Source organism: Gopherus evgoodei, chromosome 1 (genome assembly GCF_007399415.2).
Source record: "Gopherus evgoodei ecotype Sinaloan lineage chromosome 1, rGopEvg1_v1.p, whole genome shotgun sequence".
NCBI lineage: Eukaryota > Metazoa > Chordata > Testudines > Testudinidae > Gopherus > Gopherus evgoodei.
This window is the reverse complement of record NC_044322.1, coordinates 210747021-210762438: the sequence shown is the minus strand read 5'-3', so window position 1 is coordinate 210762438 and position 15418 is coordinate 210747021. Positions and strand designations below refer to the sequence as shown.

The window sequence follows — 15418 nt, the reverse complement described above, 5'->3', positions numbered from 1 at the left end:
TCTGCTGGCCATGCTCCTACTAATGCAGCCCAATATGCCGGTAGCCTTCTTGGCAACAAGGGCACACTATTGACTCATATCCAGCTTCTCGTTCACAGTAATCCTCAGGTCCTTTTCTGCAGAACTGCTGCTTAGCTAGTCTGTCCCTAGCCTGTAGCAGTGCATGGGATTCTTCTGTCCTAAGTGCAGGACTCTGCACTTGTCCTTGTTGAACCTCCTCAGATTTCTTTTAGCCCAATCCTCCTATTTGTCTAGGTCACTCTGGACCCTATCCCTACCCTCCACATATCTACCTCTCCCCCCAGTTTAGTGTAATCCGCGAACTTGCTGAGGGTGCAATCCATCCCATCATCTAGATCATTAATGAAGATGTTGAACAAAACTAGCCCCAGGACCGACCCCTGAGGCACTCCGCTTGATACCAGCTGCCAACTAGACATTGAGCCGTTGATCACTCCCTGTTGAGCTCGACGATGTAGACAGCTTTCTATCCACTTTATAGTCCTTTAATTCAATCCATACTTTTTTTAACTTGCTGGCAAGAATACTGTGGGAGACAGTATCAAAAGCTTTGCTAAAGTCAAGATATATCATGTCCACTTCTTTCCTCGTATCCGCAGAGCCAGTTATCTCGTTATAGAAGGCAGTCAGATTGGTTAGGCATGATTTGCCCTTGGTGAATCAATGTTGACTGTTCCTGGCTCATTTCTAGTTAAATTAAGCACTATGTGAATGTGATGTCTCATTTCATGTAATTCTTCTTTTAACACGAATAACTTAAGGTGGGCAAGAGTTTAAAATCAAGACCCCTTATGTGAGGTCACAGATTTTCATCCCTCTCCCACCTCAGTGTGAAGTTTGAAATTAGGTTACAGATCTCTTTGAAACTGACAAGCTGGAAATGTTAAACATCCTGCTTGAAGCTTTGTTCTTACTCTGTTGTATTATGTTTAGGGTTTTTGTTGGGTTAAAAGAAAAATCTCTTCAGTCCTCAAAATACTTATAGCAATGTTACCATTTCAGCAGGATCAGATTAACCTTTCTAAAATGTGCTGTAATTAAAAAAAACCAAACCTTTATCAATAAGTAATTAAGTAGGTAGGGTGTGTCAGGGAATTTGAAGTTAGCAATTCTTGTAAGAAGTGTGAGATTGTGAGATGGAAGATATCATTCCCTCGAACATCTTTTATGGAGACTTGAATGGGCAGAGTGGTTATTGACCTGTTTGGCCTCACTTGCACTGGGAAAATGCCTCATGTTAGAAAACCTGTTAACTAATCTGTTTTAATTAGCATGGTGTTGAATGTAACTTAGCAGTAATGGGCAACTCGTGTTTAACATTGCATTAGCTTAAAAAATGTCAGCATGTTTTCTAACATAAGGCACTTTCGGAGCATTGACATTCCCTTTGTTAAAACCTTAGAACCTTGCAAGTTGACATATTTCTTAATCTGACAGCTCCCTTGAATACTGTTCTTGTATTTCCCTGTTTTGAATCTTTTCCTTATTATTTCTTCTGTTCTCTCTTCCAGAAAGACGAGGTGTACCTCAACTTGGTGCTGGACTATGTTCCTGAAACAGTATACAGAGTTGCCAGACATTATAGTCGGGCCAAACAGACACTCCCTATGATCTATGTCAAGGTAGGTAATTATAATTATAAATTGAAATCGGAAGTTTGCTGTAACACAACATTTCTAATTGTTGTTAGTTTTCTTCAACCTGAACTTTAAAATCTCACACTAAACTGCAGAGTAGATTGAACAGTAAAGAGTTTATTTCAAGGCAGCAAAATCTATAAAAAGAAATGATTATAAGAGGAATTTGTTGGAGCCTAAGTGGGTATATAAAAAAAATTTAAGATAGCAAGTTTCAGCAACACTCTGTGCTGTTGTTTAGACTCCTACATTTTAAGAGAAATGATAACCCAGCAGCGATGTTTTGTCCCAGAGACAAAACAATGTATCTGGGCTGTTGTTGAAGTAGAATGTTTACAATTTAACTGTGTGCCCTCCAGAATTTGCGCAGTTGTTTGGATCTTAGGTTGTTAAACATTTTCAGGTGTTTGCAATTACAATAAGATCATGTCCTGCTTAAAGGTTCTTAAGTTTAAATGCTCATGGCTTTCCTACATACACACTCTGGGGAAACTGGTTTTACCTGAGCACCTCCTTTCCTGTGAGATGCGATGTGGCATCAAGGCCTTTGCAAATTCTCCTGGTGGGGAAATGACAATTTTGGGAGCTGTGGGCACTGTCATTCCTTCTGGACCTCGGAACTGTTTTTATACTCTTTTTCTGACACAACAGTCTTTTCTTTTCATCCTACTATTGATAAAGAATATTGTCTTGATGTCCGGAACACTAATTTACCTCAGAGACATCTCAAAGGCAAGAAGAAAGACTACACATATCTGTAGATTTTTTTTGTATGTATGTATGTATTTTAAAAGGGTAACTTAGCAAGGTAGGATAGTGTCAGTTTTATTACTAAATAAGTCAAAAAACTGTTAAGCCTCTTTGGAGTTGTCCACAATATGAATTCTGGCAGTGGAGGTATATACTAAAATTATACATATAAAGTATAACATACTTTACTCCACTTAGGAATGAATAATCAGTTGCACACATACAAAATGGGAAATGAGTGCCTAAGAAGGAGTACAGCAGAGAGAGTGGATCACAAGTTAAATATGAGTCAACAGTGTGACACTGTTACCAAAAAAGCAAAGTTCATTCTGGGATGTATTAGCAGGAGTGTTGTAAGCAAGACACGAGAAGTAATCCTTCTATTCTACCGTGCGCTGATTAGGCCTCAACGGGAGTATTGTGTCCAGTTCTTGGTGCCACATTTCAGGAAAGATGTGGACAAATTGGAGAAACCTAAGAAGAGCAATAAAAATGGTTAAAGGTCTAGAAAACATGATCTATGAGGGAAGATTGAAAAAATTGAAGTCTGGAGTAGAGATAACTGAGAGGGGACATAACAGTTTTCAAGTTAATAAAAAGTTGATACAAGGAGGAGGCATAAAAATTGTTCTCCGTAGCCTCTGAGGATAAGACAAGAAGTAAAGGGCTTAAATTGCAGCAAGGGTGGTTTAGGCTGAACATTAGGAAAAACTTACTAACTGTCAGGGTAGTTAAGCACTGGAATAAATTGCCTAGGGATAATGATGGAGATTCCACGATGGAGATTTTTAAGAGGAGGCTAGACAAACACCTGTCAGGGATGGTCTAGATAAATTTAGTCCTGTCATGACTGCAGGGGACTGAACTAGATGACCTCTTGAGGTCCCTTCCAGTCTTACGATTCTATAATACAGCTTCTAACATTATATAATATGGAAGATAAGAAAGTAGCAATGTAAAATGACCAAAAACAAACAAACAAACAAAAAAACCAAATACCAATTTGCATCCAGTTGTATTCTGAGATAGAGCATCGTACTAAATTTTGTATATACCCCTTTTTGACTCCTTGAATAATAAAGAACACTCTTAGACTTTTTGGAGTAAACTTTCAAAATACTTGTTTATATAGGTACTAGGTAAATTCAGACAAAAAATTTGATTTGTTTGTAATTATTACATTTTAAAGTTAACATCTCCTTATGGTGCATCTGGGGTGCTATAAAATAACAAAAACTAACTTGAAACTGGAGGCCAGACAGGTTTCAGGCTGTTGACAGAAATGGACGAGGGGGAGGGAAAGAAAAAATCCACAAAGAATAGTTAGTGATAAAATTGAGACAGATATGACCTTATTGCTATACCTACCAATTAAAAGACCCTGAACGTGATTCTGAAGGCAGCGAAAGATAGGCACAAGGATCCTGCTTTGCAGCTGGACATGCTTGCTTTGGCCAGTAATCTGCCAGATAGAGCTCTCAGGTAGGTGACCAGCTTCAGATCAATTTCCCATTCCCATGTTTGTAGCTATCATGTGTTTGACTAGAGTTTTGGGTAGGGGGAGAGTGGATACTTGTGTTTAGTGTGGTTAGTTGTTCCCGCTCCAAGTCAAGTCACTCCAAGCAGTAGTGAGTGTTCTCACCTTCTTCCACCCAGAGCTTTAAGCAAGTCTAAACCAGCCCTGGCAACCCCATTAAAATGGGGTCCTGACCCACTTTGGGGTCCTGACCCACAGTTTGAGAACTGCAAGCATAGAGGAAAGTATGCTGTGCTAATAGAATACAGCTAGGAAGGAACTTCCATTATAAGATCCTATTTTTCAGGTGCCTACAACTTTAATCTGACATTTCTTCTGTTTGTTCTCACTACCTGATGAGGTTTGTGTTTAACCAGACTTTCCAAATATACTAAAATCTGTTTGAAGAAAGATGGTATTCATGAACTAAGGGTTTTTTTAAAACTTTTGTCACACGTCTCACTGTTTATACTTTAATTGAGCTCTGGATTTCCCCACAGAATTATGCCTTTGGCTTGAATACATTTTGTTTACAAATAAAGTTATACTCTTGCGGGGAGGGATAGGTCAGTGTTTAGAGCATTGGCCCACTAAACCCAGGGTTGTGAGTTCAGTCCTTGAGGGGGCCATTTAGGGATCTGGGGCAAAAAAAAAAGTTAGGGATTGGCTCTGCTTTGAGCAGGGGTTTGGACTAGATGATCTCCTGAGGTCCCTTCCAACCCTAATATTCTATGATTCTAAAGTAAAACTGGGTGGAGGGAGGTGGGGATGTCAGGACACAGTTCAACTGACTGACTGGTGGAAAGACAGCATACAAGAAACACTGGAAGTGGGGTACAACAGGGAATTGTTGTAGAGGTTAAAAGTAAAACCAGAGAGGGATGGTCTTTAAAATTTCCCTCTTGATGTATTGGACCAAACCTCAGGACTTTGATTGGGATAGGCAGCTAGAAAGTAGAAGCAAAAGAGACTAAGTTAGGGTGGTAATTGTATTTTACTTGGGGCTGAGTGTCCAACAAATTATCATAGTTAAATTGAAAAACTGTCTCCCTTTCTCTCCTCCTTTCTTCCTAACCATTTGAGATCTGTAGAGAGATCCCCACTACAGTTAAAAATGAACCTGCTGTCCCATGGAATAAGGAGAAATGGATGCTCAACTACTTCTGGCACAGATTAATTGTATGTTACCAGTAAGAGTAAAAACCGATGTAATATTTAGAGACTTTGTAGAGGCTGTGCAATTCAAACTGAACCTTGACAATGCCTTTATCTGCTCCATTCTGCTTTCCGCTCCTCACCGGCCATAATGATGAGATTTTAGTTCACCTTCAAAATACCACAGTTCCACTAACACAAATTTTAACCAACAAGAATATTTTGCGAACACTCTGTTAAGCTCTCCTGGTCTACTTTATTTTTCCATTGCTGCTGATCACCAGGATTGCATTCATATTTGCATGGTCTCAGTCTAGTGGATGTGATTCACTGCCATTGAATGAAACTGTGGAGAGTAAGAGGAGGTTGGTTAAAGAAGTGCAAATTTTGGTTTGTAAACACCATGGTACCTTGATCAGCTCTGCGTAGTAAAATGAAGGACACATACAGGACTGTTTAACAGGGTTATGGTTAAAAATGTTTCTGCAGACTTTGTGTGTACAGTCCTCAGTATTTATAACATCCCCTCTAGGGTGTGTTTACACAATGCATGGAGGGCACTGAGGAACATTCTCTGCCTGAAATGATGGGTTTTCCCATCCTTGGTTTTTGCAATGGCCCAGTGCTCTTTTGCACGAGTAAGGTTTTAAGCAAAACCATTTTGGCACTTCCTCACACAGTACATCCTACAGTCACAATTGCACCAATGCATTCTGGAACTCCTGAAGCACCTATTCTCTTTCAAGTGGCTCTTGCGTATGCCCACTCGTGATGCACCAGCCGTGTGCATCTCAAATGGTGGGACCTTGATAGTGGTGTCAGTATGAGTGCTCATATACTCCTCTTGCCCTACATTCCACATTGTATGGATGAGGCTTTAAAAGGGGTGTGGTGCATTGGCTCTGTGTTCCGTCCAACTCTGTGCAACTGGAATGAATCAGGAATCTACCCAGACCTTATGTTTGGATCTTTCTCTTAGATAAAGCCAAGTTAGTTACGAAATGCTAGTTTTAAATACGGTTACTGGTTTTAGTTTAATTAGCTTTTTTTGTGTTAGATAGCGTAGCATTCAGAAGCTTTGGGTCCGTACTAAGATTTGCTGCCAGATCCAAAAATAAAAACAAACAAAGCTTTAAATCATGTGGATTCTGCGCTTCACTCTTTCTAGCATTGGATGCTCATACACTGTGTCTTGCCTGCCTTAGTGAAAGACATTCACCCTCCAGGTGCTCCATCTGCAACATCTTTACCCTGAGAGTAGAGAAGAAGAGACAGAATGGACTACAAGTAATCAACTTCAAGGAAGCAATTGCCACTCTACCTGCCAGATGGGTAATATGGTCGGTTCCAAGGAGTGATATACACCAGTCTTGGCACGGGACGCATCGAAGAATGAGTCATTTACGTAAACCTACGTATCAGAAATCTACGGAGAGAGCCATCAGTGAGATTGTAATCAGTCACAGCTTCTGTGAGGAGAGCCAGTCCACAAACAAGAAGCTCCTCAGGTCCTATTACACTGGAGTCAAGTAGAGGACCATGGTGTAAAGACTCTGGAAATAGAGCTAAGAAACATGCAGCTATGACACCAGATCCAGCTGTCACTCTGGTTGCCAGAGACTTTGATCCAGTAGGAAAATCGAAGGATCCAAAAATTCACTTATCAAGACAAAAAGAGGCAGCAGAAGATAGTGTCAGATCCAAGTATCTGTTCCGATTCCCTTACCCAACCCTCTTTGATGGGACTGGCACGAATCCATCATTCTGCTCCAATGCCGCCACCTCAATCAAATTTAGAGAGAGAAGAACTACAGAAGAGAAGGAGCTCGTCTCTAGATTTGTCTGTCGTAGGGAACAGAAGGGTAAAAAAACAACAAATGTCTTCTCCTCTTCTATCCCCCTAAAACAGCATTGGTTCCCCAGTAGGTTTCTTTCCTATATTGGATCCAGTACTATCGCCTCTTGGCTCCTGATTGTGTCTAAGAGTGGCAGGTGCCATCTTTGTTCTGTCTACCATTAAAGAGAAAATGATTGGGCTCTCAACCTTTCTCAGAGAACCCCCGTGGTGGGATCATATTATGAATTGGACCCAAATATGGACTACTGGCCTGATGGGAGAATGCCCCCATGGCACAGAGATGGTGTTATTGGTCAGCTCCATCTTACTAACCAGATCTGCAGCACTAAGGGTATAGTGGATATCTTCAGTCCCCAGCACCATTGGAAGCAGGCCCTACAGAACTAAAGATACAGGATCTATTGATATCACATAGAAAGGAGACCAGTCTCCTGCTCTAATGCATGACTCTTTGTCTGATGTAGAGGAACAGATCACCCTTCAGGAGTTTGAAGAATTATATCCTGAAACTGACAGTGGATATCTTCTGAAGAGAACCTAGGTGTCTGCACTGCCACATCTCCATCAAGGGAGAACACAGCCTTTCAGGTATTAGCTTAGTTTATATCATTTATCCGGGAGGGAATTTCTTTCATACTCTCCTAGTGCCAGATTCCTTAGTAGTGGAAGCAGCTGTTTAAAGATCTAAGAGTGGTTCCATGTACTTTATTTCCTTGGATAAATACAAAATTATGATGAACGAACTGGGAAGAACAGTTCTCTTCCATGTAAAGCTTCAGGGTTGTGAACTACCAAGTTGTTATGGCACATTACCAATACTATCTTTGGAAGAAAATGTCAGCCTTTACTAAAAGGCTGTGCCAGATGAACAAAAGAAACTTGCTTATGCTTTTGCTACAGAGAGCCAGCAAGTAGTAGTAAAGCATGTACTGCAAGCATCTTTTGATTCTTCAGAGTAGACAGCTAAAATTACAGTATCTGCAATTCCTCTTTGATATGTCTCGCTCAAATTTTCTAGACTACCCCAGGAAACTAAAGCTGATATAGAAGACTTTCCCTTTGAAAAAGAAGGTCTATTTAGTACCAAAACTAATGACTTTCTGGAGAAGATGAGGAAAACACTTTATGCAGCAAGACCTTTTGTCATTGATCAGCAAGCCCAGAGAAGACAGTACTACCAGTATTTAGATACCAAAGATAGCTTCCTTCATTGCCATCTTCCCTTTTTTTTCAATCCAGAGGATATATTATTACCAACAGCAATATCTTCCTCAACAGTCTTTCCAGCAGAGGAGAAGAAACTTCAAAACAAGGGCAAGAGGTAAGCAAACATCTTTGGCAGCTATGGTGTCAAACCTTAGCCCACAGGTTTGAGGCATTTCATGACTGCAGTCCAGTCTTGACCGATGCTTGCTTTTCCCTCTTCAGAGAGCTACTTTATCAATATTTCTGCTATTGAACTTCTATAACTATGGACAGGTGGATTTTAGAATTCATCCGAACTGGGTATTTGATTCAATTTGAATAGCTCGCCTCTTCCAAATCACCCTCTCTGTTTCTGTTCAGGAACCTCTCTCAGAAGAACCTGTTTAAAAAACGAGGTTCTGGCTCTACTCAAAATGGGAGCTGTAGGAGAGGTACCAGGGAGATTCAAGGTGCACAGGATTTTATGCAAGGTATTTCATAATCTCCAAGAAAGATGGAGGCCTTTGAATGATTTTAGACCTCAGGAAACTCAGTACATCTCTCAGGAAGTTCCATTTCCATATGCTAACCCTAGTTCTGTCATACCCTCGCTTTCTCCAAAAGATGGGTTTTCAGCAATTGATTTGAAAGATGCCTACTTTCATATTGCTGCAAGTCATGTATATCAGAAGTACCTTTGATGTACAGTGGAGAGAAGACTATTTTCAATACAAGGGCCCTCCATATGAACTTTCTCCTGTCTCATGGCATTTATTAAATGTCTCTTGACAGGGCAGCTCACCTAAGAAAAGAGGAATTTTTGTTCCTGTATCTCTATGATTGCTAATAAGGCCCATCAAACGATTATCTAGTCATTGCCATCCTTTGCATGTGTACTCTCTTCAGAAGTCTAAGTTTCATGATAAACCAGAAAAACACCCACTGATACATACAGCTTTCTCAGAGAATCCCTTTCATAAAGGAGTATGCAGAGGCCACTCAAAGAAAAAATGAAAGTTACTTGTAACCAAAATTCTTTGAGATGGGACTCTGCATATTCACACCCTCTACTCACCTTCCCCTTTTCATTGGGAGTCTTAATTATAACCTCCACCAGAGGAGGTGGTGGGAAGGAACTGAGGTGGCCAGAGCTTCAAAAGGCTCCACACTCCAGAAGGCGTTGCTAGCCATGTTCCACCATCTGAGCTGCACATGGCTAGTGCATCTCATGACTGTGTAGGACGTGTCTTGAACTTCAGTTACAAGTAACCAACATTCATTTTCATAGTGCTTGGCGCCATTCCTGGGAGCAAGGACTTTGGGACAGTTTCAAAATATCTAGATTTTACTCGTTCCTCTAGATTTGATCTAAAGGCCATCCCAAGCAATGTAAACTGCTAGGACAACCAATACTAGCAAGTTGTTTGGTGTGGGTGTTATGTGTGGATGCACAAAGTTGTACCAGTGTAGCAAGCTCAAGGGTTCCATTCAAGAATTTGTCACACTGCCTCTTCACCTAATATAGACAGGACTTTAGAAATCTGACATGGAAGTACTTTTATTTGCTGTGTGTGTTTTTCTCTCTGTCAGCCATCATTCCTTGTATGGTTGCTTGTGAATGCTGGATTGCTGTCATGAATATTCTTTACAAATAAAACATTTTGTATTTGAGAGGTCAAGGAATATTTGTATAACAGATTACACTGACTTAAACAAAGAAGTGTTGAGGTTATGTGGAAGGGAAGAAAAGTGAAGTCCAACTTTTAGGCCTTACTTGTCTTGCCATCATTGCTTTAAAATTTGTCTGTCTAGTTTTTTTTATTGGTGATCTGTAGAATTCACTCTGGCTTACTATGTAAGATTTTTAGTATGCTAATGTCTCTCCCACTCCTCCTCCCCCCCACACACACACTCTTTGTTACAAGAAGTTGTACATTATACCTTGTCTGTTTGTGTTCCAGTTGTACATGTATCAGCTGTTCCGGAGTTTAGCCTATATCCATTCCTTTGGAATCTGCCATCGGGATATTAAACCACAGAACCTCTTGCTGGACCCTGATACAGCTGTCCTAAAACTCTGTGACTTTGGAAGGTAAGTCTGTCTCTTTGGCCTGATATGTGCAGCACACATAACATTTATACTGGCATAGCTGAATTACTTAAGGATGTGATTTTTCATTACTGACATAATTATGCCAATATAAGCCCTGATGTAGACACACTTATGTCAGTATAAAAGTGCCAGTACTACAGAAGCACTTTTATGCTAGTATAAACTGTGTCTTCACTAGAAGGGCTTGCCAGTGTAGCTATGCCAGCAAAGTTTTCCTAGTGCAGACAAGCTCTTTGTATTCCAAAGCCTGGTTAAAACTAATTTATCTGAAAAGAACCATGACCTAATTCGACACAGAGACTTTTTATATTACATGGAACAGTATCTTAATAGGGTTCCCTTCTAGTTGGGGAAAGGGTGAGCAACAGAGGCTTTTTATCTCAATCCTCCCCTTTTCCTGCCGTGTGTGTGTGTGTAATTAACTCAGAGAGAGAAAGGGATTGGGTGAATGCAAGAGGATTCACAAAGAAGGGGAATTTAAAAAATCAAAACATTGTATAGGTATGCTTTAAAAAAGTATACAGATGTGTAGAGAAAATATAGTGGCTAGGAAAGAACAGCTATCTGAGTTTAACTGTTGGGTGATGGGTGTGATATAATAACCCCAATAGAAAAATATAATGCTAATCCAATACTTCTTGAATATGTATGTTCTGAATCCATGGTTATACCAATTAGTATAGTATTTCAAATACCAAAGGATTTAATCAGCTGGAGGTAATAGACTTTTAACTAAGGGTCTTAGATACTGGGATTTACAGGTCTCTTGTCAAAAGGCACATTCTTTTTCTGGTATCCATAGAGCAGGATTGTCACTAGATGCTTAAAGCTGTAAATGCCTTTACATGGGCAAGATCACGGGTAGAAATCAGGAATCCACTTTCTCTCTGAGTCCCTTACTCAAAATGCCCTTTAACTGTAGTAGACTTAAGTAACTTGGAGAGTGTGTGTGTATGAGATGTCACCAGAGCAATTGCTGCTAAACTAGCCTGACTATTGGAAATTGGAACTTTGAGTGGTGGTTGAAGCGCTATAGATTCATGCACGGTGGTTCATGAATCTTCTCCTGAGATTGTAACAGAAGGCTGTTAAAATAAGAGTGACAGACTAAAACTTTTTTTATAGGCAAAATTAAACTAACACTATTTAGCTACATAGGATGCTCCAGGGAAAAAAATAGGAGTTTCAGATCAGGTTAAATGAGAAAAAGACTAAATATTCGGGGGATGGGTGGGTGGGTTGTTTGTTAATGTAACTGAGCGTTTGATTTGAATTGCTTCCGCAGCATATGGACAGGATCAGATTACCAACTCTTTAAGCTGCATTGCTTTTTTGAATGATGATGATCCAACCCAAAATGTGTGTTCAAATATAACTCACATGTTTAAGACACAAAAATCTTTTTTTAAATGATTACAATACATGAAGCTAACACCAAATGAGAAGGAATCAATGACCTTAAGGCAAAACAGGGAGAATGCTACTTTTAGAATTTGACAGATAATAAATGTTTTGTCTGCCACCCTCCAGAAAGAGCCCCACACCAGTTAACCCATATTGCTATTATTTTAAAAACAAAGTAATCAGGAGCATTCAGTAGAAGCTGTTTGTTAGATTGGGGCTAAATTCTGAAACCTGGAGTGAATCTTCTCTCAAGAATATACATTGGGGTTTCATATGGTCCAGGAGACTGCAGAAGGAAAAATTAAGATAGAGAAAATTAAAGGATGAGTTGAGAAGGGAGAAGAAAATATATGGAAGGAGATAAATCCCTAGATTTGCATCTAGCATGAGTGGTCAAATATCCAGTAAAACACAGAGTGTATAATGTTTAAGTATACATTGAAAACATGGCTTTGAAGTTTACATTTCTACTTATTTAATTTTGAAAAACCCTTTTATTTAGAATATAAATGATTAGTATAAATTACATTGATGTGCCTTTAGAGCAACTGGAGCAGCAGTAGTAACAACTCAGTGCCCTGCCATGTGAGGGGATCTTCATTTGGATCTGAGCTTGTCCACTTGTCCCTTGATTTTATATATGGTTGCATTGTACAAAAAGATGCTTTGGGCATAAGATGGCTGTGTTTGTTTAATCATTTCAGCTGTGTGGCACAAACTGGTTACAAAACTATGATTATACTGAAGTGTAGATAGCACTAGCCTCTGTTTGCCAGAAGCTGGAAATGGGCAACAGGGGATGGATCACTTCATGATAACCTGTTCTATTCATTCCCTCTGGGCACTCGGCATTGGCCGCTGTCGGAAAACAGGATATTGGGCTAGATGGACCTTTGGTCAGACCCAGTATGGCCGGTCTTATGTTCTTATATCTTCTAAAAGCTACTGTGGTTCACACTTTGCTTCTACTGCGTACCCCATATAATGTTTTCCATCTATATCAGCTAACGCTGTGGGAGTCAGCAGGCAATAGATATGTTCACTGTCTGATGTTGCAAATAAAACTTCTTGAGTTCCTTCATTTTCTTCGGTGGGGGGATAACTTGAGGTGACTGCTGCTTTGGCAGAAGCACTTCTGCAGCAGTTTAGGCCCCAGGCTGACATTGTGCAGTGTAGACAAAGCCTTAATGTTAAGTCAGGGCAGAGCCCATTGTCAGATGCCTGCAGCCTGCTCTTTCTCCTGTTCGTCCCACTGCAAAATATTAAAATAACCTACCATGCCTTCCTAAGCAGTATAGAACCAAAGGAGTGCTGATGTGATCATAAAGAAAGGTGATATTTAGGTTTGAGTGAGTGAGTGGTAGAGGGGTTTGAACCTCAACAGTTGACTAAATTGGACTGAACCATACTCTGTCAAGCCTGTATCCTCTGTAAATAAATCTTTGCACCCAGCATAGTAGTATAGTGTTATCCAGGAATATGAACCTATTTGTTTGCTGGATTGTGTGGCCAATGTGTTATCATAAGATAACTGGCTGTTGGTTTGAGTTGGTTTGACAGTAAAAAAAAAAAAAAAAAGTGACTTTGTCGCATGCATCTGTAATGGGTAAGATGCCCATGTCCAGGATGCTACCTGATGTACTGGGGTTTCACTGAGCTTCTCCTGCTCCACCAGCCTGGATTCCCTCTCCCTGTTTTGCTGAATCAGGCTCTCTGGCCCCTGGCAGCACACACAGACAAGTAGGGCCACACCCTGCTGCAGAGACAGACTGAAGTCAGCTTTGTGTGAGAGGACTCCCGCATCACTCACGTGCACACCCCTTTCGGGAGAGAAACCCAAAATAATACAGTCAAACCTCACAATAATGCACCCTGCCATAACGCAAAATCACATGTAATCTGATCACAGATTGGCTCCCTTTAAGGCATAATACAGGTGGGTACTATGCCAATGGTCCCCAACACTATGGCAGGGGAGAGAAGCTGCAGCCCCGCACCTGCCGGGGACAGAGAACTCCGAGGCTGCAGGTGCTGGTGCTCTCTGTCCTCGGCTTCTCTCCAGCTTCAAGAGGAGCCACGGCTCCCCGCCTGCCGGGGACAGAGAACTCTGGGGCTGCTGGCGCTGGTGCTCTCGTCCCTGGCAGGCGCGGGGCCGCAGCTTCTCTCCAGCTTCAAGAGGAGCCGCGGCTCCCCGCCTGCCGGGGACAGAGAACTCTGGGGCTGCTGGCGCTGGTGCTCTCTGTCCCTGGCAGGCGCGGGGCCGCAGCTTCTCTCCAGCTTCAAGAGGAGCCGCGGCTCCCCGCCTGCCGGGGACAGAGAACTCTGGGGCTGCTGGCGCCGGTGCTCTCTGTCCCCGGCAGGCGTGGGGCTGCGGCTTCTCTCCCACTTCAAGAGAAGTCGCTTCTCCCCACCTGCCGGGGACAGAGACCTCCGGGGCTGCGGGCACTGGTGCTCTCTGTCCCCGACTGGTGCGGGGCCGCGGCTTCTCTCCGGCTTCAAGAGGAGCCATGGCTCCCCGCCTGCCTGGGACAGAGAACTCCGGAGCTGTGGGCACTGGTGCTCTGTCCCCGTCAGCCGTGGGGCCACGGCTCCTCTTGAAGCTGGAGAGAAGCTGTAGCCCCGCACCTGCCGAGGACAGAGAGCACCGGTGCCCACTGGAGTTCTCTGTCCCCGACAGGCTGGGAGCCATGGCTCCTCTCCCCTGCTGGGCACTAGGGGCACTAGGTGGCGCACATCAATGCACCACGTTGGGGACCACTGACAAACCCCACTATACCGCGACCCTGCATTTAACATGATGGAAGTTTTTGGACCCCAAACATCGTGTTATAGCGGGGTTTCACTGTACTGTCTTGCACTGTATAGCAAAATCTGCACAGCACAAGCTCATAAAATGTCACTCTCTTCCTCAGTGTGAAAAGAGGATAGGCACCACTTCTTGTCCCCTCCAGTTAGATTATATAAACTGGGTTTAATAATAAACAAAACAAATTTTATTAACTATAAAAGGCAAATTATAAGTGATAACAAACAGAACAAAGCAGTTTACTAAGCAAATAAAACAAAACATGCAAACTAAGCTTGATTCACTAAAGAAACAGGTTACAAAATGTAATTTCTCACTCTAAATGTTGAATTAGGTGGGATGCAGAGTTTCTGTAGCTCAGAGTTCGTTATTTCTTCTTACAGACTGGACCCACCTCTGTCTTTCCATTCATGTTAGTTCCTTTGTCCCTTCAGGATCTTTCAACACTCCTCCTTCTTGAGCAGGCAATGGAAGAGAGTCCCATTTGCCTTCCTCTCCACCTTTAAATAAGATTTACATAAGACAAAATCTTTTGTTTCCCAAACTTGACCCCCCGCCCCCATTCTTTTAGTGGAAAGTTACAAGAAGTCCAAGATAATGTTTAGTATCCGGTGACAAGACCACCTGACCTAGTAGTGTCACAGCTAAGTCCCAGGATGCCTCCCATGAAGGAAAGAGATTAGGATCTTCACAGTCTTGTTGCTTCTTCCTAATGGCCCATCAAGTCCGGTGGCCTGTTGCCCGGTGGGTGTCTTCCCAATACACACCCAGTTGTAATTGTTACATAGTCCATATTCCTAACTTTAGATACAGAAATGACACAAGCATATAAATTGGATAATCTCATTCAGTAAATCATAACCTTTCCAGTGATATCGTACAAGGCATCTTGCATGAAGCATATCTTAGTTATTCCATATTCATATCATAACAATATTTCTATGAAGAATATGGACTGTAACATCACAGCATC

The 15418-nt window shown here is 41.7% G+C and overlaps 1 protein-coding gene across 6 annotated transcripts in view; it reads left to right on the top strand.

The window, feature by feature from the left end:
- Positions 1-15418, top strand: part of GSK3B (glycogen synthase kinase 3 beta) — a 254631-nt gene that overhangs the window by 144848 nt on the left and 94365 nt on the right. For all 6 annotated transcript variants that reach the window (XM_030534161.1, XM_030534143.1, XM_030534132.1 and 3 more), the window contains 2 exons: positions 1533-1643; positions 10084-10214. In XM_030534161.1, the coding sequence (XP_030390021.1) occupies positions 1533-1643; positions 10084-10214 (242 nt within the window). The remainder of the gene's footprint in view (positions 1-1532; positions 1644-10083; positions 10215-15418) is intronic.